The 27189-nt window shown below is 44.8% G+C and overlaps 1 protein-coding gene across 1 annotated transcript in view; it reads right to left on the bottom strand.

Annotated features, from left to right (window-relative positions):
- LOC144511900 (collagen alpha-6(VI) chain-like) overlaps window positions 1–27189 on the bottom strand; it is a 138807-nt gene that overhangs the window by 99803 nt on the left and 11815 nt on the right. Inside the window, exons 4-8 of the mRNA XM_078242338.1 lie at window positions 21502–22110; window positions 20392–20955; window positions 10427–10987; window positions 7660–8244; window positions 2822–3394 (exon numbers count right to left, since the gene is read on the bottom strand). Of these exons, the coding sequence (XP_078098464.1) occupies window positions 2822–3394; window positions 7660–8244; window positions 10427–10987; window positions 20392–20955; window positions 21502–22110 (2892 nt within the window). The remainder of the gene's footprint in view (window positions 1–2821; window positions 3395–7659; window positions 8245–10426; window positions 10988–20391; window positions 20956–21501; window positions 22111–27189) is intronic.

Below are 27189 nucleotides of genomic sequence, written 5' to 3'. Positions count from 1 at the left end.
CTCCATGCCCCTCATATCCAAAGATGAGTGGGCTAGGTGGATTGGCCATGCTAATTTGCCCCTTAGTGTCGGGGGGGTAGCTGGGGTAAATGCATGGGATTATGAGGATGGGGCCTGGGTGGGATTGCAGTCGATGCAGAAGTGATGGGCCGAATGGCCTCCTCCTGCACTGTAGGATTCTATGAGTCATATCCTCTATGCTTACCTATATCCCTATATTCACCATGCATGCTCTTTTATAGACCCTATGTCAACTTAGTGCCAACTCATGCAAACCCTTGTACCCCCCACCTGCCACCCTTTGATCTTACACCCTCCATGCCAACTCAGAAACAATGGTGAAATAAAATAAAGCATTAGGTATCTATAGCAGACTTCATTAAAAAAAGACACTCATTCATAAAACCTCATTCAATACATTTAATTTCCTTCAAATACTTTCTCTCTTTTTAAATTTTTTTTGTGAGTTGTTGAAGTGCATCTTGTGGATGGTACATATTGCATAATACTCCTGACTTGTGCCTTGTACGTGATGGAAGGTTTTGGGGGCTCTGGTGGAGTGACATTTGCTGCAGAAATCCTAGCCTCCAACCTGCTCTTGTGGCCACGTTTATGTTGCCGTGTATTGAGAGTGGAGGCTTCAAAATGCTAATGGCATTAAGTGTCAAAGGGAGATGGCTAAACTTTAATATATAAGAGTATTATTGTTCCATACATGTAGCGGTTCAAGAAAGTAGCTCACCACCACCTCCTCAAGAGCAATTAGGAAAGGGTAATAAATGCCAGCCTCAACACACACGCATATTCACACACACGTGCGCACACGTACGCGCATACCCGCTCCCCAGGCAGGGAAGGTCTGTATTTCTTTGATTCTGAAAGGAATAACAGCTAAGCATGCTCCTGTCCTCACTCAATGTCAACATTTGTACTTTCCAATAAGCTAGCAATCAAAAGCATAAAAGCCTGATTGATTTGCTACTCCCTTGACCAGAGATGCTAATGCTAATTATAGTGTCTTTATCACTGCCACAGCTGTGGCCTGTCATGACAAAACACAACAGGTTTAAATTGCAAACTAGTGCATTGGGCAATGCAGGTTCGAACTGAATCTTTGAGAAGATCCTGTTATTCTAATGCAATGAACTGGTTTCAAATATTGTAATAATTTCATGAACAATGCTATTTAAGAGATAAATCTTGCTTTGCGTCCTCACCTCTCTACAGGATATGAAATAATTAATGCAGGTTCCCATGCAAAATGACTAAAAGCAAACAATAAAAATGAATGGAATGGAATGAGTTATTCAAATGTGCTGGATCTTGAAATACCACTCCCAACACTACACTAAAGACCAGGGTTATATCACCAAGCATCTATTTCCCAATTTCAGTGGTATTTTACTATTTTTAAAATTAATTTGTGGGACATGGGCATCGCTGGCTGGCCAGCATTTATTGCCCATCCCTAGTTGCCCTTGGAGGGCAGTTGTTGAGAGTCAACCACATTGCTGTGGCTGTGGAATCACATGTAGGCCAGAACGGGTAAGGACATTTTGTGAACCAGGTGGGTTTTTCTGACAATCAACAATGGTTTTATGGTCATCAGTAGATTCTTAATTCCAGATCTTTTTTTATTGAATTCAAATTCCTTCATCTGCCGTGGCGGGATTCGAACCCGGGTCCCCAGAGCATTAGCTGAGGTTCTGGATTAATAGTCTCGTGATAATAACACCAGGCCATCGCCCACCCCCCCCCCCCACCCCCCGTTTTGGTTAGGGACCATATGGAAGCCAGGCACTCCTCACATGGGCCACTTACCTCCATTGTTAGAGGTCTGGTGACCGGTCACCACTCCAGTTGAGGATGGTGGGTGGAACAGGGAAGACAATTTGGGGAAAGGACAAAAAACATGCTTAACTTTACTGCTCCTGTTCTGTTGATTATGGAGAATATTTTGTTATTGCCATGCTTCAGATCATTTAGTCAAACTTGACATTTTCATAAGACAGTAGCTGAATGAAACAAATTAACAGCAGTGGAATATTTGAATAAGTTTCTGAAGACACTTAAAAAGGAATCACTTGGTTTATCAATTTTGAATATAAAGATGTAGATTTTCTGATTGTGACATATCTTATTTGTAGTCCCAGTTATTTATTGGAGGTATGCTTACCAGATCCTGCCTGGGAACTGCCCCTACTATTGGATGTTTGCTTGAAGCCGAAGATGCAGGTACTCCATAAGTTGCCGATAAAATGGTAATGCACTTTTTAAAAATTTTGAATATTTTTCCTGGGAACTGTCCGAGGCAGAACTCTGAACGCAACCACAAATCTTGACTGTTCTCTTATCAAACACTTGCGTATAATGCTCGAATGACTCAGGCCAGAATCTTATCACCCTTCACGCTGGCGGGATTTTCCCATCCCACTGCAGTGAACGGAGATTTGGTTGGTCGCCAAATTCTCCGACCTCGTTGCAACGGGAGCGTGGCGTGAATGGCGGGTAAGATCGCACCCTCAGATTCTTGGATATATTTTCATCTCTTATGAATGTCAGTAATAGTCACTCGCTCACATATGAATATGACATTCATCATTGATTGATATAGCACCCAGGAAATGAGATGGGGAAAGGTTCAGAGGAGGTTCCTTCTGCCCCTGGCTGCCAAAAAAAAAGAGCGGAGAGACAAAAAAACCAAGCCAAGATACGGCTTGATTTATGATTTGGTTCAACAGTTGCCAGAGATTTGGGTTATGATACAAAGAGGCAAGTACAACCTTTTAGAAGACTGCATCATTGCTAAAAGTTCACCTACCTTTTGGAAGAGGAGGAGGAATGCAAATGCCACGGACAATTCTTCTTTTAACTTTATTTAACTCTTTAATATCATTAATAAAGAGTTTTCTATCCGCTGATCCAGTGATTTGCAGAAGTTCACTAGTTTTTACATGTTTAATACCCAGTGCAAATATCTGAATCTTCCACATACGCAACTCAGCAGCCGCTGAAACCACACTGTCGATGGATGGCCCACTTGTAATCACTAAAAGATACTGGGGCACCTTTTCTGCTTTTCGGCTTCCATCTAAATGCCGAAAGAGTTCATTCACATAATTCAGCGCTGCTCCCGTGGCAGTTTCTCCTTTCAGCTGGGTGATGGTATCAATGTTGTTACTGAGTGCCTCTTGTGAATCAGACGCAGCCAAGCTGAATTCAAGACGTTGTCTTTTGCCGTACTGGACCAAGGCAAATTGGAAGTCATTTGGACCAATGTTGAACAACCTGACAAAATCTTTCAAGCCATCCTTCATCAACTGGAATTCATCACCTGTTATTACTTCCGAGCCATCCATGAGGAAAACAATGTCTGCTTTCTTGAGTTTGCATTCTGTACAAAAAAAACATAGAGCATTTAGAGCAAGGCAAAACGATGGGGTCAAAAAGAGCCATCTACAAATATACAGCAAGAACAGTAAAGCATTTCAAGAGTACAGATTAATACTTCAAATCTATAAATTTATATTTGGTATAGTATGCAAAGATATACAATTATTGAGGAATCACAGATTTTTTGAATTTTAAGGAATTGAGTAAAACCTGAGGGCTGGGGCTGAATTATCAAAGGGTACCCTTTGTGCTTGTGAGTTTAACGTTGTGGTCTGAGGTCATCTTGGAATCCCGATGGCTTCAGAGTGTTTTGAAATTTTCAAAGGGTTAGTGAGGGCAAGAGATCAGGGAATTCATTTGCCGCCAATGACCATTTAAAGCTCGTTAATAGGCCAGTGTGATCAGGATGCATTTTTAACATTGGCTTCAGCAAACTTAAACAGTCTGGTGCATGCTATTGCACAGCTATTGGTTTCACTGCAGGATGACGGAAAATTTTGTCTGTTAAACATGTAAAATTAGGGGGCACTGAAGTATCCTACACTCATAGAACCTGCGCCGTACCTCACTTTTGCCTAGTCTCCCAACGTCCCATGACTTCATCGTAATGGCCCCCTGAGGAGCTGCCTACTCTCAGCAAGAAGATCCAATATGGCTGCGGTCTGCACTTGGAGGTTGGTGAAGCCATTAATAAGGTATCAAGATTGTCTTTTGCCCGATTAGACCATTTACTTTGAGTGATTGCATCACCACAGCATTCATTAAGCCTTTTTCAACTAAAATTGCGAGTTGGGGTTGGGGGGGTGTAATCCCTTGCTCAAAGCCACTCAGGAAGGATCTGGAATCAAGAAAGGGTAACCCGCTGAGAGCCACAACTTATCCTTGCTGCTGGCTGCCCCTCCCCCAAGCCCCACCCCAAGATCCCCTTCCTGCCATTCCTCATTTGTGGCCTGGCCTGTGTCCTTCGGCATTCCTGGTCCTCTAGTGGGGATCCTGGGCATGACCCACAGCTCCCCAGTTAAGCACTTGATTGACACTTAATGCAGCAAACCTTCCCGAAACAAAGGCAAGGCAAAGCAAGACAGGGCTCTCACTAGCAGGCAAGACTTCTGTTGGCTACAATAAGTTCCACTTGCTTTGTATTTCCATTACTTTTGTTGTGGGTCTGTTGGTGTTCAGACTTTTAGCTTGTTACAGACTTTGATCCCTTCAAGTAACCAAAGAAGTTGAGAGTGTTAAATCAGTGGTTTTATTTATTTAGCTATAGCAAGGGTCCTAGTGCACCAGCTACTGGTGGGCCAGAGTTATGAATACCGATTTACACAAACAGATATACTTCCAGGTTCGATTGCAAGCAATTAGCATATACCAGAGGTGTATATGAATTATCTATGTCCACTCACCACTGTTGATTAGGGTTACATCATGTATAGAATACGGGTGTTATTAACAAATCACAACATCTGCACAGCTACTCGATTATAATATCCAATCGGTGTAAAGGTTTCAATATGTTAGCTGATCTAATCTATCACTGGCTACAAGTTGTCCTTAACATCATGACTGATATCTAGCTTGTAGATATCAATTATTTGTCCCATGTTCACATTTCAGAGTTAATGAGTACTCTCAGACTGGGGAGGCCTGATAGATAAACAGGGTAAGAAGTCTCACAACACCAGGTTAAAGTCCAACAGGTTTATTTGGTAGCAAATACCATAAGCTTTCGGAGCACTGCCCTTTCGTCAGATGGAGTGGATATCTGTTCTCAAACAGTGCACAGTGACACAGAAATCAAGTTACAGAATACTAATTAGAATGCAAATCTCTACAGCCAGCCAGGTCTTAAAGGTACAGATAATGTGGGTGGAAGGAACATTAAGCACAGGTTAAAGAGATGTGTATTGTCTCCAGACAGAACAGCTAGTAAGATTCTGCAAGATCAGGGGGAAAGCTGTGGGGGTTACTGATAATGTGACATAAATCCAACATCCCGGTTTAGGCCGTCCTCATGTGTGCGGAACTTGGCTATCAGTTTCTGCTCAGCGACTCTGCGCTGTTGTGTGTCATGAAGGCCGCCTTGGAGAACGTTTACCTGAAGATCCAAGGCTGAATGCCCGTGACTGCTGAAGTGCTCCCCCACAGGAAGAGAACAGTCTTGCCTGGTGATTGTCGAGCGGTGTTCATTCATCCGTTGTCGTAGCTTATGGTATTTGCTACCAAATAAACCTGTTGGACTTTAACCTGGTGTTGTGAGACTTCTTACTGTGCTTACCCCAGTCCAATGCCGGCACCTCCACATCAGATAAACAGGCCCAGTGTTCAAGCAGTAAATTATGTCACCTTCCCATGTTATCTTTAGACCAGTTGATTCTTTAAACAGCTTCACATTGTTTCACAATGTGACACCTTATAATTGACACCTGCAATGTTTCTGCCTGAGAATTAGCAGCCCACAGTTTTGCACCCTTGTCTACTGTCTCGCAGCTAACTGTGTGCAGGATCCTTCTGCTAAACAGCATCTTTTAACTTTTTCACTGAGAATGGTTATTAGTATGGCTATTAGCCCCCTTCAACTTTGTATTTTAGTTCAGATTCCAACACTCCACAGCATTTTGATTTTAAGTTATTTTAATTCCCGTTATAAATACTTCCTGAAACCATTTCAACTCTTCCATGCTATCCGCATATAATAACATACTTTGCTTCTGGTGGCAGATGACAGTGGTGGGGAAAAGCACTAAACAGGGCAACTGTCATTGTCAAGCTAAGGGATGGAGACAGCTGACCTGTAGTGAGGGAGAAAACAGCAAGGATAAGACTAGGGGTTGTGGCTTTTAGATTAGTGAGAAACTAAGGCTATTAAAAAAGGCAAAACTGGAGACCCAGTCATACTGACCGGACGCAACCCGAGTCTGAGAAGCTTCAGGGAGAAGCAGATAGAGAGAGAGGGAGAAAGAGCAGGCCTGCATTCAGAAGCTGGAGCAGCAGATCAATCTTGGTGAATCACTGTGTTGAGGAGCTGCGAATAGAACAGAGATCTGGAGCACCATCAATGAATATTTTCTGTAAAGAAATAGTTTCTTGGAGTTAGCCTTTCCCCAGAGAGTCTATATGGTGTCGATGCTGGTGGAATAAAAGAACCATTTTTTTAAAAGCCTTGTGCAGTCATGTGCTTAACGCACGGTTACAGTAATCTAGCTTAAATGTCATAAAATCATTGCACTTTTAAAAAATCACTAGGCCAAGTCTCCCTTTCAGCAAATTGGTTTTTACCAAAGATTATTCAGAAGCTTTTTGTATTTAACGCAGATTTTAATATCTCCTAAAACATTTGCTTCACAGCACCAGCTTCATTTCCATTAAAAATTGGATTGATGTTGAACTTTCAGCACTTTAATATGGAACATGCTTGCAAAGGTGATCGCTCAGTGCAGGTCATGTCGAGTAGAAGGAAAGGCGAAAAGGGGCTGGGCAAAGGCGAAGCCAAGAGGCACCTTAAAGTGCTCTGTGACAACATCCAGGGTCTCATCAAGCAGGCCATTCACCGCCTGGCTGGCTTGCCGCGGGGGCATCAAGTGTATCTTTGATCTGATCTACGAGGAAGTCTGTGGGTTCCTGAAGGTGTTCCTGGAAAATATCATTAGGGATTCGGTGACCTACGCCGGACACACCTAGGGTGGCACGGTGGCACAGTGGTTAGCACTCCTGCCTCACAGCGCCAGGGACCTGGGTTCAATTCCCGGCTTGGATCACTGTCTGTGTGGAGTTTGCACGTTCTCCCCATGTCTGCATGGGTTTTCTCCGGTTGCTCCAGTTTCCACCCACAGTCTGAAAGACATGCTGGTTAGTTACATTAACCCGAACATGTGCCGGAGTGTGGCAACTAGGGGAATTCCACAGTAATTCCTTGGAATATTAATGTAAGCCTTGCTTGTGACAAATAAATAAACTTTACTTTACTTGAGTGCGAAACAGTGATGGCCATGGATGCAGTGTACATTGTGGAGTGCCAGGGAGCAGACCCTGTGGAGTGCCAGGGAGCAGACCCTGTGGAGTGCCAGGGAGCAGACCCTGTGGAGTGCCAGGGAGCAGACCCTGTGGAGTGCCAGGGAGCAGACCCTGTGGAGTGCCAGGGAGCAGACCCTGTCTGGCCTTGATGAGTGAGGACAGTTTCAAAAAAAGAAAGATTGTAAAGGTATGGATCCGGTTCCATGGCTCCTTGACAGATATATTTTCATTATAATTTCAGAAGCAACTACTCACTTGGTTTCGTTTCAGTACATAGCCACTGAGAAATTATCTTGGACAGATGGTTCAAATAAATAAAATCCCCAGCAGCATAGTAAGTGGCTTCTGATGTTGTAATTGCCACAAGTTCTCTTTTGTTGGCACCTGTTACACCAATGGCAAAGACTTCAACACCATCATCACTGAAGGCTTTAGCTATGGATGGTATGTCTCTTGAGTCTGTGACCAGTCCATTAGTAATGAAAATAATGAATTGTGGCACCTTGGATTTTCCTTGTGGTCGACCACCTTTTTCTTCAGATAGCAGTTGCTTTGCTTGTTTCAGGGCTTTTACTGCATTTCGAGATCCACCCGTTGTCTTCTGCAGCCCAAGAACTGCATTTCTGATTTCAGCTTCGCTCGTGAACTGATCAAGCTGGAATATCGTCTGTGGATTATTTCCATAAATGATGGCACCAAATCGAACACTATCCCTGTCAACATCCGAACGGTTCACCATTGCCATCATAAAATCCTTCATATTCTTAAACTGAGGTGCAGTTATACTGTCTGAGCCATCCAAAACAAAGACAATGTCTGCAATTTCTATTCTCCTGCATTCTGTTGAAAAAAAATGTCAACAATAAATAATCAGGCAAAGGCAAGTAGAATAGAAAAGAAGAGGAAAATGTTGGAAATCTTAAATAAAAACACACTGATAAAATATATAATGAATCTGGTACCATTTGAAAACAGATGACAAGATAATGCTCCAGATGCAGACTGGAAACTGGAAGTAAAATAAGCGGCTTTCGTAGGTCTGACAAAACAGACAGCAGAAAGGAACAGCACCTAATAGTGGTTTAAGTATAAGATCTCTACCCCAAACAAGTTAATAGATTTACCAGTAAGAATCATTGACTTTTAAATACACTGACTGGTTCTTTGCAACATTTATTTCTTGACTCCTGACGTTTACATATTGCTCTTCCCTCCCACTTTGTTATCTTATGTGATTAAGGGATTTCTCATTCACAGTCTGACAAAAGGTCCGAAACATCAATGTAACTTTTCTGTTCACAGAAGATATGTAATTCTGGGCACTGTATCTCAGAGGGGATGTACTGGCTTCAAAGAGCATGCACACCGACCGAGAGGTTAGAAGGACTTAACTAAGGGGACAGCTTGTATTCCTTCAGTGTGGAAGATTGTGAGTTGATCTAATTATAGTGTTTATGATTAAAGTATTTGATTAGATATAGAAACATAGAAACATAGAAAATAGGAGCAGGAGGAGGCCATTTGGCCCTCCGAGCCTGCTCTGCCATTCGTTACGACCGTGGGTGAACATCCAACTCATAGCCTAATCCTGTTTTTTCCCCATAACCTTTGATCCCATTCGTCCCAATTGCTGTATCCAGCTGCCTCTTGAATACATTCAATGTTTTGGCATCAATTACTTCCTGTACAGAAACACAGATATATAAGAGAGAAACTATTTCCACTTGTGGATGAGTTATGAACAAAGGATATAATCTTAAAATTAGAATTAGGTCGTTCAGGGAGACGCAAGGAAGAACTTTATACAAACACCAGTGGAAATTTGGAACTTCCTTATCCCAGAGACTGCTGACACTAAGGACCATAGGTAATTTCAATAGATTCCATTTTTGTCAGTAACTCAGGAGATTGGATTTTTTTTTTAATGGTGTCATGAAAGACTTCCCTATTCTTCATTATCTGAAAGATGCCCTCTGTGAGCTATACTGAGGCTTTGACCAGAAAAGTTTCCAATTCTATTGAGTCTCCTCAGCATAGTTGGAAGGAAGGGTGGTATGATTGGTTCATTACCTCCAGCCAGACAAGGGAAAAGAAACATTCAACTCCTCAGTGACCCCTGGAAGTGTGACTGGTTGGGCTGTGGTTGAGAACAGGATATGATGCCAGTCAAACACCTTGTCAAGCTCATATGTGCCTGGCTGAAGTACGGCAGGCTTTGGACATTAAACGGAACTGCAACTCAACAGATATGGGGGCAGGGGTGTGTGGTTATTTTGAGCCCGCATTCTGTCTGTGGGAATGGCGGTGTGTACTCAAAATCTGGAGCCCGTGATTCGCGCCGGTGTGTTTCCAATTTCCAATCTTACCAGCCCCTTGCTGGTGGAGTGGCGTGAAATATGCCACAGGACCACAAAAAGCTCATTTTAATGCGTTAGCATGTCATTAGTGAGCTCTCCCTCCAGGACTTTGCAACTCACTGGATATTCGGTGGGCACCGGCATGCCACCACGCCAGCGCAATTTACAACAGGTACACCTACACGTGAACCTGTCATGGGGGGTCTCCCCGGGGCCTTAAAGGTAAGTACAGTTCCCGGGGAGAGGGACATGGCCAGGCAGTGGCTGGCAATGCAACCTGGCAGTGCCAACCTGTGCCAAGGGGCCGACTCCAATGAGAGCCACATGGGTGGGGGAGGGGGATTCATTTTTATGTAGTGGTGGCTGGGAGTAGACAGAAAAGCAGAGGATGCCAGCAATGGCATTGGGGTGGTCGAGGGGGGGTCGGATGGAGATGGGTATCCACTCCAAACATGAGGGGAGGGGGTGTGTGGATGGGTTGATTAACCTTGTTGCCTGCTGCAACACATACTAGAAAATTTCCTATCCAGCAAAGCATCCCTGATTTTCCAAAATACGCTGCCAGTGGGCAAATCTCCCATCGCCAACATGTACTTGAAATGTTTCTCCAACTGTGGAATCATTCTGCTGGTTGACAAATAATTTGAGTTTTTTTTTAAACTTACCATCAATTGGACTACACACTTCAAATGAGATGGCTTTTTCCAACTCCTTTAGGGCGTCAAAGCTGTCTTTGTGATGAACATTATCCGGGGATCCTGCAATCTCCACAAGCTGCGCGTAATTAGCTTGGATGATACCGATGGCTAAGACATTAATGCCTTTATCCCTGATGGCTTTGGCCGGTTGACTCACGTGATCGCTTGCTTCTCCATCTGTAATCACAATAAGGTATTGCCGTTCTCCTGGACGGCCCCCTTTCGAGCGATCAAAGTATTGAATTGTAAATTTCAACGCTGCACCTGTATTTGTATCACCACCCCTCTGCTGAATGTCACGAACAGCTTTCAGTAGTTTAACTTTGTCCTCATATTGATCAAGCTGAAATTCCAAATTTACACGTGTGCTGAAAGTTATTACACCATACTGCATCCTGGTTTTGCCAATCTCTGTTCTGTTGATCAAGGTTTCCATGAATACTTTTACTTTATTAAAGTCTGGAGGATTTATACTGCTTGATCCATCGACTACAAAAATCATGTCTGCCACTTCCAGTTGACTGCAGGCTGGAGGAAAATAAAACAAAAACAGGTTGGTTTGTATTTATTATTAGATTTTCTTATTCTTTTGCATCAATTTAATTTTCCCGTATCAATATAGAATAACAAACTTAGTGAACAAGCTTTGAACTATGTTGTTAACTCCACTATTGACCCTGTTGTCATACATTCCCACAATCTGAAAAACGTGCAGGTTAGGTGCATTGGCCATGCTGAATTCTCCCTCAGTGTACCCAAACAGGCACCAGAGTGTGGCGATGAGGGGATTTTCACAGTAACTTCATTGCAGTGTTAATGTAAACCCATTTGTGACACTAATAAATAAACTTAAACCAGGCTTTTTTTTAAAATGAAAAAGCCAACAACAAATCTGTTCAGGCAGGTTTTCATAATCCCACATTAGGTTACCTATACTGCCATGTTAAGAATGGGACAGAATTTAGGGGGAGACCACGGCAAATTGGTAATGCCATTGGACTGTCAATCCAGAGGCTCAGGCTTTTAATGGTTTTTTTGGTACCTTGCGGTACTTTATTTCTAATCCAAAAAGCCAATTCAAATTAAGTCCAATCATGGTCCCCACATGAGGGACAAACCAGATCCAAGCTGACAAGACAAGACATTGCATCCCATCTTGGCCTCTGTCAAACAAGATCCAAGCTGACAGGAGGAAGGCTTGCACCTCCTTCCGGGCTTGATCTAATACAAACAAAGAACAATACTGCACAGGAACAGGCCCTTCGGCCCTCCAAGCCCGTGCCGCACCCTGGTCCAAACTAGACCATTCTTTTGTTTCCCTCCATTCCCACTCCGTTCATGTGGCTATCTAGATAAGTCTTAAACGTTCCCAGTGTGTCCGCCTCCACCAGCTTGCCTGGCAGCGCATTCCAGGCCCCCACCACCCTCTGTGTAAAATACGTCCTTCTGATATCCATGTTAAACCTCCCCCCCCCCCTCACCTTGAACCTATGACCCCTCGTGAACATCACCACCGACCTGGGAAAAAGCTCCCCACCGTTCACCCTATCTATGCCTTTCATAATTTTATACACCTGTATTAGGTGACCCCTCATCCTCCGTATTTCCAGTGAGAACAACCCCAGTTTACCCAATCTCTCCTCATAACTAAGCCCTTCCATACCAGGCAACATCCTGGTAAACCTCCTCTGCACTCTCTCTAGAGCCTCCACGTCCTTCTGGTAGTGTGGCGACCAGAACTGGGCGCAGTATTCCAAATGCAGCCGAACCAACGTTCTATACAACTGCAACATCAGACCCCAACTTTTATACTCTATGCCCCGTCCTATAAAGGCAAGCATGCCATATGCCTTATTCACTATCTTCTCCACCTGTGACGTCACCCTTTATGGTTCTGCCATTTATCGTATAGCTCCCCCCTACGTTAGTTCTACCAAAATGCATCGCTTCGCATTTATCTGGATTGAACTCCATCTGCCATTTCTTAGCCCAAATTTCCAGCCTATCTATATCCTTCTGTAGCCTCTGACAATGTTCCTCACTATTTGCAAGTCCAGCCATTTTCGTATCGTCCGCAAACTTACTGATCACCCCAGCTACACTTTCTTCCAGATCATTTATATAAATCACAAACAGCAGAGGTCCCAATACAGAGCCCTGCGGAACACCACTAGTCACAGGCATCCAGCCAGAAAAAGACCCTTCCACTACCACCCTCTGTCTTCTGTGACCAAGATGTGGAGATGCCGGCGTTGGACTGGGGTAAACACAGTAAGAAGTTTAACAACACCAGGTTAAAGTCCAACAGGTTTATTTGGTAGCAAAAGCCACACAAGCTTTCGGAGCCCCAAGCCCCTTCCACTCACCTGAAGAAGGGGCTTAGGGCTCCGAAAGCTTGTGTGGCTTTTGCTACCAAATAAACCTGTTGGACTTTAACCTGGTGTTGTTAAACTTATTCTGTGACCAAGCCAGTTCTCCACCCATCTAGCCACCTCCCCCTTTATCCCATGAGATCCAACCTTTTGCACCAACCTACCATGAGGGACTTTGTCAAACGCTTTACTAAAGTCCATATAGACGACATCCACGGCCCTTCCCTCATCAACCATTCTAGTCACTTCTTCAAAAAACTCCACCAGGTTAATGCTTCATCTTAGCCAAATAACTAAGATGGCTTTGAAAAATTGCATCAGGTAAAGCCTCGTTTTTATTTCATTGGCTACCCTAATCCTTTATTCTACCATAGCTGACACAAACCACAGGTGTCAGCGCACCCCAATGCAATAGGCAAGCCTCATCCCCTGCCTGATCATTGTTTTACCCCTGCCATGTACTTTAACTCCATAACTTACAATGTTCCAGGGACACGAATTCAGACCTCACCATGGCAGTTGATGGAATTCAAATTCAAGGAACGAATCAATCTCGTTGTTGAAGCCAGTTCTTTCCAAAATGGGTCATAAAATTACCATTGATTGTCATAAAAAAAACTATCTGGTCACTTGAGGAAAGTAATTAGCTGCCCTTACCAAGCCTGGCCTACATGTGACTCCAGGCCTACAGCAATGTGTTTGACTCTTAACTACCCTTTGAAATAACCAACAAGATACTCAAATCATGCCAAATTGCGACAGGAATGTCATACCACTGGACTGCAGAGCTTCAAGAAGGTGACTCTTCACTGCCTTTTCAAGGGCAATTAGGTATGAGCAACCTTTGCTGGCCTGGTCAGCGGCAGCCACATCCCATATATATATATATATATATATGAAAAGATTTAGGAAATACTTATTCAAAAGTTCTGATATCTTGTATCTGTTTCAATGTAGAAATAATTATGGCTTCTGATAACTGTGGCCCAGAACTTCTGATCTCCGGATGGTCGTATCCCAGTTGTGCACCTTCGAGGTCCTGACACGCTGACTATAGAATTTTACAGCACAGAATGAGGCCTTTCAGCCCATTGTGTCTGCACCAGTTCCCGAATTAGCTATCCAGCTAGTCCTATTCTCCAGCCCCATCTATGTAGCCCTCTAAATTCAGCACGGTAGCACAGTGGTTAGCACTGCTGCTTCACAGCTCCAGGGACCTGGGTTCGATTCCCGGCTTAGGTCACTGTCTGTGTGAAGTTTGCACATTCTCCTCGTGTCTGCGTGGGTTTCCTCCGGGTGCTCCGGTTTCCTCCTACATTCCAAAGATGTGCGGGTTAGGTTGATTGGCCATGCTTAAATTGCCCCTTAGTGTCCTGAGATGCGTAGGTTAGAGGGATTAGTGGGTAAAATATGTAGGGATATGGGGGTAGGGCCTGGGTGGGATTGTGGTCGGTGCAGACTCGATGGGCCGAATGGCCTCTTTCTGTACTGTAGGATTTCTATGGTTTCTATGATTTCTATGTATCCAGCTCTCTTTTGAAACCTCCTATGGAATCCGCCTCTATCACTCTCCCAAGCAATGCATTCCAAATCCCAACAATTCTTTGAGTAAAGGAGTTTCTCCTCAACTCTCTCCTAGCTCTCTTGCTAACCATCTTGAAATTGTAACCCCTAGTCACTGACTTATTAACTAGTGGAAACAGAGTATCCTTCGTTACCTTATCAAAATTGTTCATAATTTTTAACACCTCAATACAGTCAGCTCTTAATCTTCTCCGCTCAGATGAGAATAAGCCCAATTTCTCTCATTTTCCTTGTATCTAAAATTCCTCATTCCAGGTATCTTTCCAGTAAATCTCCTTCGCACTCTCTCTAGGGCTTTAACATCCCTCCTTAAATAAGATGCCCAGAACTGAACACAATACTCCAAATGTGGCCTGTCCAATGATTTGTAGAAATGCAGCATCACTTCCTTGCTTTTATATTCTATGTCTCTATTTAAAAATCCAAGATTCCATAAGCCTTCTTAAGAACTGTTTCAACTTACCTCGCCCCCTTCAGAAAATTTTGCACTTGAATCCCAAGGTCCCTCTGCTCCTGTACTCCCCTCAAATGTTGTACCATTGAGCCTGGATTGTTTCCCCATGTTTCTTCTACCAAAATGCGTTACCTCACATTTCACTGCGCTGAAATTCATCTGCCAGTCTTCCCATTTAGCCAACTTGTCAATGTGTCTCTGAAGTCACTCAGCGTCATCCTCACAATTAACTATTCTCCCTAGCCACACCCATCTCCAAATCATTTATACGAATCAGAAAAGGCAAGGGTCCCAACAGTGATCCCTGGAGAACACCACTTTCAACTTGTCCCCAGTCTTAGAAATGCCCATCAATACCAACCCTCTGTTTCCTATCTCTTAGCCAACTTCTAAATCATGCTGCCAAACACCCATCAATCCCAAACATTCATAATTTTCTAACCAATCTGCCATGTGGCACCATATCAAACGCTTTCTGCAAGTCCAAATATACAACATCCATGGCATTACCCTCATCCGCTGCTTTTATCACCTTGTCAAAGAGCTCAATTAAATTTGTTAGACATGATTTGCCCTTGACAAAGCTATGTTGACTGTCTAGTGTTAACCTATTTTTCTCTAAGTGTATATTTATCTTATTCCGTATTATGGCCTCCATCAGTTTCCCCACTATTGATGTCAGGTTGACAGGTCTATAGTTTCCTGGTTATCCTTTGCCCCTTAAACAACGGCGTCACAGTTGCGATCCTCCAGTCCCCAGGACTAATCCTGGGTTCAAAGAAGCCTGGAAAATTTCTGTCAGTGGCTCTACAATTTGCTCTCTTACCCCTCTCAGAAATTTAGGATGCATCCCATCTAAGCCTGGAGTGCTGCCAGCCATTTTAGCAGCTCTTCTTTATCTATCACTATACTGCTCAGTTGCTCAACACCCACATTTCCAACTGAGCCATTGTCACCATCTTCTAATTTGGTAAAGATTGAAGCAAAGTACTTATTTAGTACCTCTGCTGTACCCTTTGCTTCAGTGAGCAGTTTACTTATGAGTTCCACTCTATCCTTCACTAATCTTTTACCATTAATATGTTTGAAAAACATTTTACTATTTTTAAAAATTATTCGTTCATGGGATATGGGCATCGCTGGGTTAGCATTTATTGCCCATCCCTAATTGCCCTTGAATTGAGTGGCTTACAAGGCCATTTCAGAGGGCAGTTAAGAGTCAACCACATTGATGTGGATCCGAAGCCACATGTAGGCCAGACCGGGTGAGGACCAGCAGATTTCCTTCCCTAAGGGACATTAATGAACCAAGTGAGTTTTCACAGCAGTTGACAATGGTTTCACGGTCATGATTCAACTTTTTAATTCCAGAATCCATGATTGATTTTTATTATTTTCTAACTTAATATTGAACCTTATTATATTATGATTGCTATTTCCTAATTGCTCCCCCAACTCTGTCGTTCTCCACCTGACCTGCCTCATTTCCTAGGACCAGATCCAGCAAAGCTTTTTCCCTGATAAGATGGGAAATGTACAATTCCAGAAAGTTCTCCTGCACACACTGCAGGAATTTCTCACCTTCCATGCCCCACACACTACCCTTTTCCCAGTCCACCTTAGAGCAACTGAAATCCCCAACTATTACAACACTACTTGTCCTGCAGGTTTCCATAATTTGGCTACAAATGCTTTTTACTACTTCCTCCCCAATATTTGGAGGTCGATAATAAATACTAAACAAGGTATTCCTTTCCTGTTTCTTACCTTTAACCACACCTTTATGAGGAAAGGTTGAGGGAGCTAGGGCTGTTCTCTCTGGAGCGGAGGAGGCTGAGGGGAGACTTAATAGAGGTTTATAAAATGATGAAGGGGATAGATAGAGTGAACGTTCAAAGACTATTTCCTCGGGTGGATGGAGCTATTACAAGGGGGCATAACTATAGGGTTCATGGTGGGAGATATAGGAAGGATATCCGAGGTAGGTTCTTTACGCAGAGAGTGGTTGGGGTGTGGAATGGACTGCCTGCAGTGATAGTGGAGTCAGACACTTTAGGAACATTTAAGCGGTTATTGGAAAGGCACATGGAGCACACCAGGATGATAGGGAGTGGAATAGCTTGATCTTGGTTTCAGATAAAGCTCTGCACAACATCGTGGGCCGAAGGGCCTGTTCTGTGCTGTACTGTTCTATGTTCTATGTTCACACAGATTCTAATTCAGGAACTGTATCTTGTTCAAGAGCTATGATACTAGCTTTGACGAAGTGGGGGTGGAGGTGTTGGGGAGGAGGGGATTTGTGGAAGGAAGAGGAGAGAAAGAGAGCAAGACAGTCAGTAAGGTTATCCAACCCAGGCCCCACAATCTCTCTCAGCCACCCATGTCCCCATGAATCTGGACGCTGGCAAACCGACACCATCCCCGGTGCCATGTGCCACCACAATAGGCTGACGACCATTGCCACATCATTGCCATGGCAGGCACGGAGAGCATACTGGTGGCTGTGATAGGGTCCTCATTGGGAACTCCTGACACATAGACATGAGTGTACCCACCTGGTCTGGTGCACTGGCTTCCAGTAATGGCTTACAGCTCAGACAGATGGTGCAGAAGCAACCTATTGACTATCACAAGATGGGTTCCCATTGAAGGTAGCACTGCAGAGTCTATCCAGTGAGAGGTACCGTTTTAACACCTACCAAGCTCTCTTTATGGGGGCAACAGCTGGCAGACCTGGCTGTTGTTACTGTTAGTGGGGCCTGGGATAGAATGTCAGCAGTCAGCCACAGAGCCTGTCCAGCAGACAGATGGTAGGGTAACCATAGCTGCATCAGTTGGGATGGGAGTCGACCTCATATGCAACAATTAGGTTGTCGTCCAATGGCCAGGGGGAATGCTGGCAACACAAGCCACAATCCAGCGGTGACCCCCAACATGAGGAACCCCATACCAGCACAAGTCCCCCAAAACCCTGGACCCATGCAAGCCCTCACCCTACATCATAGCTGCGGCTCAGACGACCTGCTCCCCCCCGCCTCCCGCCCCCCCCCGCCCTCTGCACCATGGAGGTTGGTGCTCTGTGGTCCTCACCTTCGAGGTCTCCTTCTCTACTGCCATCAGAAGGGGACTATTTTCCCAGCTCGCCGTGCTGATTGCTGAGCGCAGCGAGGTAGTAAGATCGCACCCCTAATCTTTAAAAGCATTCTCACATCTCTTTTCTTTGATTTTACTTTTGTTCTGTTCCTGATCATTCTTATTTCTTTTTTAAGAATTCTAACATATTTCTTTTACTTGACAAATCAATTGTAAAATACAATTTGAATTGCAGTTGAAGCCAACAGTCTCAATTCAGGCACCCATCTTTCTAACCTTTATATCATAGAAACATATTAAACTAAAGAGGTGATGGCTGTTTCATGAGGTTACTGCCCTTTTGCATTGACCAAGGATTTAAAAGGCTTCACTGGGACAGAGACAAGGAAGAGGACAGCCACAGACAGGTTTCTGCTGAGATATGGAAGAAACCCAAACCTAGTTTCTAGTTTTGCACGTCATTCTCAGAATGAACATTCCCTATCTGTAACTGCACAAAGCCATTCAAAGAAATAGAGTGCTCTGACCAGTCGACTTCTCACATTCAGGGCCCGATTTTACCATTTTCATTCTAAGTGCTGAATTTGGGCGCAATTCAGATCCGACTTGGAAATCTGCTTTCAGGCACCCCCACACGCACTCAGCTTGAAAAAAAAATCACGGGTCCCATTCGCGCTGTGGGCAGGGCTTAGCACAGCCAAAATGATCGGAGCTCTGAGCTGCGCATACGCAGTTAGAAAAAAAATTGAAAAAGCGCGCCCGTGTCAGATCACTCCTGGGCCTTAGGAAGCGGAGAAAGCGGCCCGGGAGTGAAAAGCGGGAGCGATGGCTTCCACAGACATCCCCCTTATCCACACTCACCCCGCCCCGCTACCCAGACCGATCGCGACCCCTGCCACCTTCCCCCTCACCGAACGCCCGCAGAGTGGCAGTGGACCGCCCTGCTCCCCCCGCCAACACCCCCACCACAGATCCATCTGCCCCCCCTCCACCACTGAGCAATCGGGCCTTTCCCCCCCCCCCCAACCAGAGATACGTCTTACCCGCCTCCCTCCTCCCCCCCTCAGAGAATGATCTGGCCTCACTCCCTCCACCCCCACAGAGAATGGTCTGGCCTCACTCACCGCACCCCCCCCCCCCCCCCCCCCCCCGCCAGAGGAACATCTGACCCGTCTCTTCTTCCCTCCCCACCAGACAATGATCACCCCCCCACCCACCTTCACTGGACAACGATCAGCCCTCCCTCCCCCACAACCACCAGACAACCATCGGCCCTCCCCCCCCCCCCACCAGAGATATATCTGACCCGCCTCCTCCTCCTCCCCCTCCCAATCAGACAACAATCTGGCCTCACTCCCCTCCCCAAAATGATCTGACCCACCTCCCTCCTCCCCCTCGCCACCAATCTGAGTCAGAGAGCCTTTGGAAGCTCTGAGCTCGCGCTTCAGCAGCTGGAGCACCCGATTCAGACTTTTATTCAGCATTTCGGCGCAATTCCGGATCAGCAAACACGGTGGTAAAGGGGGAAATGCTGATAAAGTTGGGTGGGCAGTTCATTAATTTAATTGAAATGCATGCAAATGCATTTAGATCACCGTTGCGCCCGTTTTGGGCGCAAAGCGGATCGCCGCCATTCCCGGGTTTCGGTAAAGTAGCCATCTGTGCGGACGTGGGTGCGGATCGCGTTAATGGTCTCACACCCGACTTTACCACGTTTTCGCGCCCGTCGCAATGGTAAAATCGGGCCCTGAGTGTGTGGAGTTTCTGGACAGAGAAAGGTTGGTGATTTTTTTGTTTAAATGTCCCCCAAGCACTCCATACTGCTGTATACTTAGGTAGTAATCAACAAATTATGGCATCTCATCACCATCTTGGGTCTTTTGGTACAGTGGGTTTGAGTCCCACCCCAGGACTTGATGGCCAAGGAAGTTGCATTTATAATATGGTCAATGCTGAGTGCGTCAACCTACAAATGCTTCCAAACACAGCAATGGCTGGCAGTAAGTGTGGGAGAGATTCCTGGTCAGCCATGCTTGATGTGGAGTGGTGCTGCTCAAGCTTTAAGCCCCTGCTGACAGACTAGTGACCTGTTCTCAGTGTTACTAGCTATGGAAACTCACTAAAGTCTTCTTTTGTGCACCACTAGGTGTGGGAAGAGAATTGGAAATGGAATGTCCATCCTCTTCTGTTCCCTGGGCTCTGTAAAGCCTGTACTGAGGCTATCCTAACAACAATGTTAGTGGCCTAGAACTGGAAATTCTGCTACCTCACGGCTAAGATAGATGCAGTGCCCTATAGGCGCACTTCCTCTGCACCACAGTGGCCAAGGCAGATCAACCTTTAGATGCCCAATTACTCTCCATAAAGTATTAAAATTGAAACCTTGCCATGTTGATGATAATTTCAGCAAGAAAGAAAAAGCCACTTACCTTCTTTTGCACACATATCACGTATAACTCTATATTTTATTTCTGATAAAGCATCAAAGTTTTCAGTGTGAAAAACCCTTTCAATTGTTCCTGCCATCTGTTGGAGTTGAACTTGGTCAGCCTTTCCCACACCAACAGCATAAATCTCTATTCCCCGTTGCCTTAATTCTGCAGCAGACATTGAAACATCATCCTGTGACTTTCCATCTGTGATGATAATCAGAAAGCGGCGTACCCGTTCAAGACGAGTTTTATCTGCTTCAAGGAAGATTTCCTTCATATGAGTTATTGCCTGAGCTGCCTGTGACACACGTCCTCCAATCATCTTGATTCTATTAATTGCAGCTTCAATGTCATCATTGGTTGTATATTTAGCAATGTCAAATTCTTTCTGAGTCGTAGATCCATATTGGGCAACACCAACCCGTACTTTGTCTTTACCAATGCGGAATACGCTTATTATGTCAAGTATGAAAGATTTCATGTCTGTGAAATCGCCAAGTGTCATACTACCTGACCCATCGATCAGGAAGTAGATATCGGCTTCGTCAGTGTCAGTGCAGCCTGAGAAAAAGAAAAAAAACAATCATAATGAGGCTTGGCTGGGAGTTCTGAATCTATTAGAATGCCAGAACACCTATTCCCCAGAAGAAACATTGTTTGATTGACAGCTTAGGCTTTTGGGCTTTCTCTGGTCAGTTTCATAATGTTTGTTGATATTATGCAAGTCGTTTCAAGTGTTTACGGTTTGTGGTTTTTGAAACTTCAAAGGGCCTGGATGATTGATATTTTTATTAACTTACTGTCCAGACTTGTTTTTCCGTATGAGATGGATTATGTTTTTTGAAAGTTCTTTTTATACATGCCACTTTACATTGTGTTCGTTGGTTCTTGAAAGTTTACGTTGGGTCAATGGGCATGGCAGTGTCAGAGCCTGGAAAATGGAGCATAAGGGAATATAGACGGTGGTTGAAAGGGAAGAGCTTGGCATGAGGTGACATGGGAGTGAGTGCGGTAGTGGGATGGGCACCAACCCATATAAAATGCAGCCCAACTTTTCTCCATCTGAAATGACTGTGCGCTCTGAGTTCAGAAATGTATATTTCTTACCTTGCGCAAGTTGATCTTTTTTTCCTGGCGTATGATCCACACCATTGACAACACCGAGGCAAATTTTCTTTGCAAATTCCGAGAAATTTTCAAAATTTTGTTTTTCTGAAAAATATGTTTGTGGAGGAAATGAGACAATGCTTCTGAGCTCATCATGGTTGGCATTTGGTGTCCCGATGGCATATACGGTAACACCAAGGCGTCGAAGGGCAACACTGGGGCTTTTGACATCATCGTCGGAGTTCCCATCGGCAATCACAATTGCAATTTTAGGGATACCTTCTGTTTGCCGACGTCTAGCTCTCGGCTCAAAGTAGTTAGTTTTTAGGAAGCTAATAGCAGCCCCCGTGTTTGTCATTCCTCCCTTGTAATGCATGTTTGAGATGTGCTGGACAATGTCTTCCTTGTTTTGATAAGTTGTAAAGTGAAACTCCATTGTTGGGGTAGTGCTGTACTGTACCAAACCAATTCGCACATTTTCAGAACCAATATTAAATACCTTGATAAAATTGCTTAGAAATTCACAGATTAGTTTAAAGTTTGTTTCTCCAATTTTGTCCGATCCAGGCACAAGAAAAGCAATATCGACAACTGAGGCTGTTTTGCACACTGAAAATAAAGAAGAAAACATTGTTACTGTACTGTGCAGCACCTCCCAAAAAACCAAGCATGAATTCACTAAATATTATGAATACTGAGCATACGTTTCTGTTCCTGCACCGGGATCTTTATGAAGCAAACTTTTGTCTAAAATAGGCAAAAAGAGGCGGTTGGAGGGGCTTGTGAGTCCTTGTACATGAATTACACAAAATCAATATACAGATGCAGCACCAATTGGGAAGCCAAATGGATTGGTTGGCTTTTGTTACAAATGAATTGGTGTATAAAATAACAAAGTCTTGCTATAGTCTACAGGGCCAGTGAGCCATACATGGAGTACCGTATATAGTTTTGTCCTCCTTACTTAAGTAAGGACACACTCTCCCTGGAGGGAATTTAACAAAGATTCACTGGACTGGTTCCTGGGATGAAAAGAATGCCCTATGAGGAAAGAATGAGTAGACGAGGATTATAATTCCCTAGAGTTTAAAAGGATGCAAGGTGATCCGTATTGAAACATACAGTGGCGAATTTCCCCGTCCCACCTGCCACAAGAATCAGAGTGGGCCTGGGGCAGACCATGGAAATGTCCGTTGACCTCGGGTGGCATTTTCCGGTTTCAGGGTGAGCGAGACCAGGAAAACCCATCCATAAAACTCTTAAGGGGCTTAACAGTGTAGACACTGAGAAAGTGTTTCCCTTGGCTTTAGGATCTAGAACATGGGGTAAAAGTCCATTAGGACTCAGATTCACTCAAAGGGTTGCAAATCTTTGAAATATTCTCCGCAGAGAGCATTCATTCATTGAATACATTCTCGATAGATTTTTGAGTAACATGAGGAATTAAGGGTATTGGGAATGGTGCAGGAAGGTGATGTCGAGCATAAAGATAAGCTATGATTTTTAAAAATCTTACGGCCGGCTAGAAGGAGCACAGGGCCTATTACAGCCTCTATTTGTAAGTTCTTATGATGGTAAAGCCAGCAGAGTGTCAGGTTATCTGCTTGATGCTGACATCAGGAGGCCAAAAGGGATTTCAGTTTAGGCCTCTTAAATTCTATTCCAGAGCTCTTGATTGCAAATACGTGTCCAGTAGTTTGTAAAATTGGGTGCCAGGACAGTAACACTGTGCCCATCTCCATAAGGAGTGGCATGGTGGCACAGTGGTTAGCATTGCTGTCTCACAGCACCAGGGATCCGGGTTCAATTGTGTGGAATTTGCACATTCTCCCCATGTCTGCGTGGGTTTCCTCCGGGTGCTCCAAAGATGTGCGGGTTAGGTTGATTGGCCATGCTAAATTGACCCTGAAACCGGAAAATACTGCCTGGGGGGATTTAGCAGCGTAAATACGTAGGGTTACAGGGATAGGGCCTGAGTGGGATTATTGTCGATGAGCCAAATCGCCTCCTTCTGCACTGTAGGGATTCTATGGATTTTATCTGCTCCACTCTTGCTGGTTTTTCACCAATAGAAGGGAGATGTCAGATGGCCTACTTGCATTTGGGCCAGTTGTAAGTGATCCAATTACATGGTTACTTGTCGAACAATCACCAGGTAAGAGTGGTAACTGGGGTAAGACAGAGTATTTCCTTTGAGGAAACCCTGTTGTTAGAAAAACAACGGTAGTTTTAAGGAATGTATATTTGTATTGGTAAACATTAGAAATAAGGTTTAATTTTAAGTGGGTTTAATTTATTGTTTCTGTGTAAGGAAGAGTAAAACTTATAGTTAGATTCTTGCTGATAGGATTGTATGTATAGGGTTTGGTTCAATTCAAACTGTACTTCTATTGTGCCTAGAGAGAGTGACAATGTGAAGAGTAAGTAAAAGGCAAACGCATGTGATCATTGGTTAGCAACTGGAGGCCTTTTTAGGTTAGAAGGACTTTTAAGTTTAGCTGAATTTGTTGGCAGTTGGAGACAGGACCTGGGAATGAACATTTCTCAACTCTGCCTGAAGAAAGGCTGGACAGGATAAGGAAGCTACGAAAAGGCAGATTTCCCAAAGAACCAGATATAGTCCAGATAACTAGGGAATTTGAACAAAAAAATGTCTTAAGACTGAAGTTAACAGAATACAGACCAAGGTGTTGTTCAGGAGAATTCAAGGGAAAAGCAGACAAAGGGTCCGATTTTACCTTTGCGTCACACCTGTTTTCGGGGGCGAAAACTTGATAAAGTCGGGCGTGAGGCGATTAACGCAATCTGCGCCCGTATCCACACAGATGCCCACTTTACCAAGGCCCGAAAATGGCCGCGATCCGAACCGCGCCCGAAGCGGGCGCAATGGCGATTTAAGCGTATTTGCATGCATTTAAATTGAATTAATGGGCTGCACGTCCAACTTTACCAGCATTTCCCCCTTTACCATCGCGTTCGTCCATCCAGATTCGGCGCAAAACAGATATGCTCAGCAAAGGTCTGTTTCAGGCGCTCCAGCTTCTGAATAGATAAGTTCAGAGCTTCCAACGGCTCTCTGACTCAGAGAGAGTGCAGGGGGGAGGATGATGGGCTCGATCATTCTCTGGTGAGGGAGAGAAAGAGGAGGAGGCAGGTCAGCCACATCTCTGGTAGGGGCGGAGGAAGGAGGCCCAATCATACTCTGGTGTGGGGTGGAGGGAGGCCCAATCATTCTCTGGTGGGGGGGGGGAGGGACGGAAGGAGAAGGGGGGCCAGGTCATTCTCTGGTGGGGAGGGGGAAGGAGAAGGGAAGCCAGATCATTCTCTGGTGGAGGGGAGGGAGGAGGGAGGTCAGAACTCTCTCTGGAGGGTGGGGGGGGGGGGAGGGGGGGGGGGCGGGGGAGGAAGTCAGGTGGTTTTCTGGCCTGCCCCAAGGTGGGGGGGTGGGGGGGGGGTCAGATCGTGGGGGTGGGGAGTGAGGCCAGATAGATCTCTGGTGGGGGGAGGGCAGGCAGGGACCGCTGCTACTCTGCGGGTGATCAGTGGGGGGAAGGGGGGCAGAGGGTCACGATCGGTCTGGGTAGCGGGAGGATGGGTGGATAAGGGGGACAGTTATGTTGTGGGGATGGGGCGATGTCTGTGGGGTCCATCGCTCCTGATGTTTGCTCCCGGGCCGCTTTATCCGCTTTTTGTGGCCTGAGAGCAATGTGACAGGGGCGCACTGTTCAAATTTTTTTTCTCACTGCGCATGCGCAGTTCGGAGCTCCGATCGGAGCTGCAGCGTTTCGGACGCGATAAGTCCCGCCACAGCGCGATTCAGACTCACGATTTTCTTTTCAGGCTAAGTGCGTGTGGGGGCGCCTGAGAGCAGTTTTCCAAGTTGGATCTGAATTGCGCCCAGATTCAGCACTTAGAATCAAAATGGTAAAATCAGGCCCAAAGTGTATTGAGTGAAAGAGGCAGCTGAAGTAACCAAAATTTAAGTGGGAAAGTAGACTTTAGAGGTAAATCAAAAGTTTGATGCTATCTTAATAGGGTTTGGGAATCAATAGTTAAAGCAATTGTGAACAGTTGTACAAAAGTCAGGGCAAAAAAAATCCTGAAGGGGACGTTGTAAAACCTAGATGCCGGATTCTTAGTTAAAAGTAGAGCAGAGGCTTTGTTCAAAAGAGTCACTTGGAAAACCTGGTCTGGACTTCAGAATGCAAACCACTGATGGAAAGTAGATTTTATAGCATATTTTTGTGAGTGGAGTTTGGAAACTCTCATGTGAGAATCATCTGAGGAGTTTCTGAGGAGAAATCCATGCACCCTAACTTGGGGTGAGAGCAGAATGTATGTTTTGACTTGGCTGGTCTGTATGGTTTAAAGGTACTTTGGGTTACTGAAACTACTGTAGTTTAAGATATTCTTTGTAATCCATGTTAATCTTAAAATCTGTGTATATTTGTGAAGCAAAAGGGGAAGTAAAGGAGTATTGTATCATAATCCAATTGTTCATGTGAAGTAAATTTTTTGTTGTTTAAAGTGATTTAAAAGTCTTGTGACTATAAAACAAAGTACAAGTAACAGCCCTTTGAGCCAGGATTCGATTCTGGGATCTTCTGGTCAAATTATAACATTAACTGCGATGGTAACACCGTGCCCTTTGAAGGATGCCCTAACCTGACATGACTACGCTTGGACTTCCTCTCCCTGTCAATCCTATTCTTCTATCCCCCTCTCCTAATCCCTGCAACATGGCCTATGTTATGGTGAGTGCTCTTATAGGGGAAAACCTCAGTTAACCACGTGACCTTTCATCTAATGGGACGGGAGCATGCGAGCCTTTATGGATTTGAAAGCAGTTGCAGTATGACCAGTATTGCTACATTCTGTATATAAATTTTGTTGTTTGGTGATCACCTGGAGCCTCTGTTATTATTGTCAGTCTTATCCCAGTGAAACTCTGGACTTACACAAAGTCCAGTTCTTTGTTGCTCCTCTTTTTTGCGGCTCACTGGAGCTCAGCAATGACACTGCCCCTGGTGCCACAGCTGGAAAAGGCAAACTGCCAGCTATTAGAGGTGGGATATACACTCAGATGGGGGCACATGCTCACCTTCAGCCAATTAAAGGCCAGTAGTTAAATGTCTGTGAAGCAAGCCAGCCAGGTGGAGACGGCCTTACTCCTGACTTTAACACTGGTGGGGGGGGGGATTGATCCTACCCGCAGTCTAAAATTCTGGCACCATTCCTTTTCTAAACCCCATCACCATTCCCATTCCCCCTCCCCCATATACACCATCCCTTTCTTCCCATTACCTTCTCAATCTTGTCTCCCTCTCTCTGTCTCTCTCTCCTTCCCTGCCTATCTCCTCTGCCTCTCTCCCCTCCTCCCCCTCTCTTTTTCTTTTCTCCAGGCCTCCTCACTTTCCCTCTTTGCTGCTCTCTTTTCTTTCCTTTTTTCCTCTCATCTTTCATTTGTCAATCCGTGCTCTGTTCCTTACCCACTTCCTGACTTCTCAAGCTCCCTAAGTGTGAGAGAAACATCATCATGCAAAGGGAAACCTCTGGAGGGTGTGAAGCATCAATTAGCTCGCAACCGCTCAGTTGGTTCACACAGTCTAGAACAGCCCGGAACAATGTTCTGCTACCATTGCCCGAGAGCGCAGGCATTTTGACATTGACGTTACTACACTAGGGGAA

Source organism: Mustelus asterias, chromosome 2, assembly GCF_964213995.1.
Source record: "Mustelus asterias chromosome 2, sMusAst1.hap1.1, whole genome shotgun sequence".
Lineage (NCBI taxonomy): Eukaryota > Metazoa > Chordata > Chondrichthyes > Carcharhiniformes > Triakidae > Mustelus > Mustelus asterias.
The sequence above is the reverse complement of the archived record's forward strand: the minus strand, read 5'-3'. Positions and strand labels throughout refer to the sequence as shown.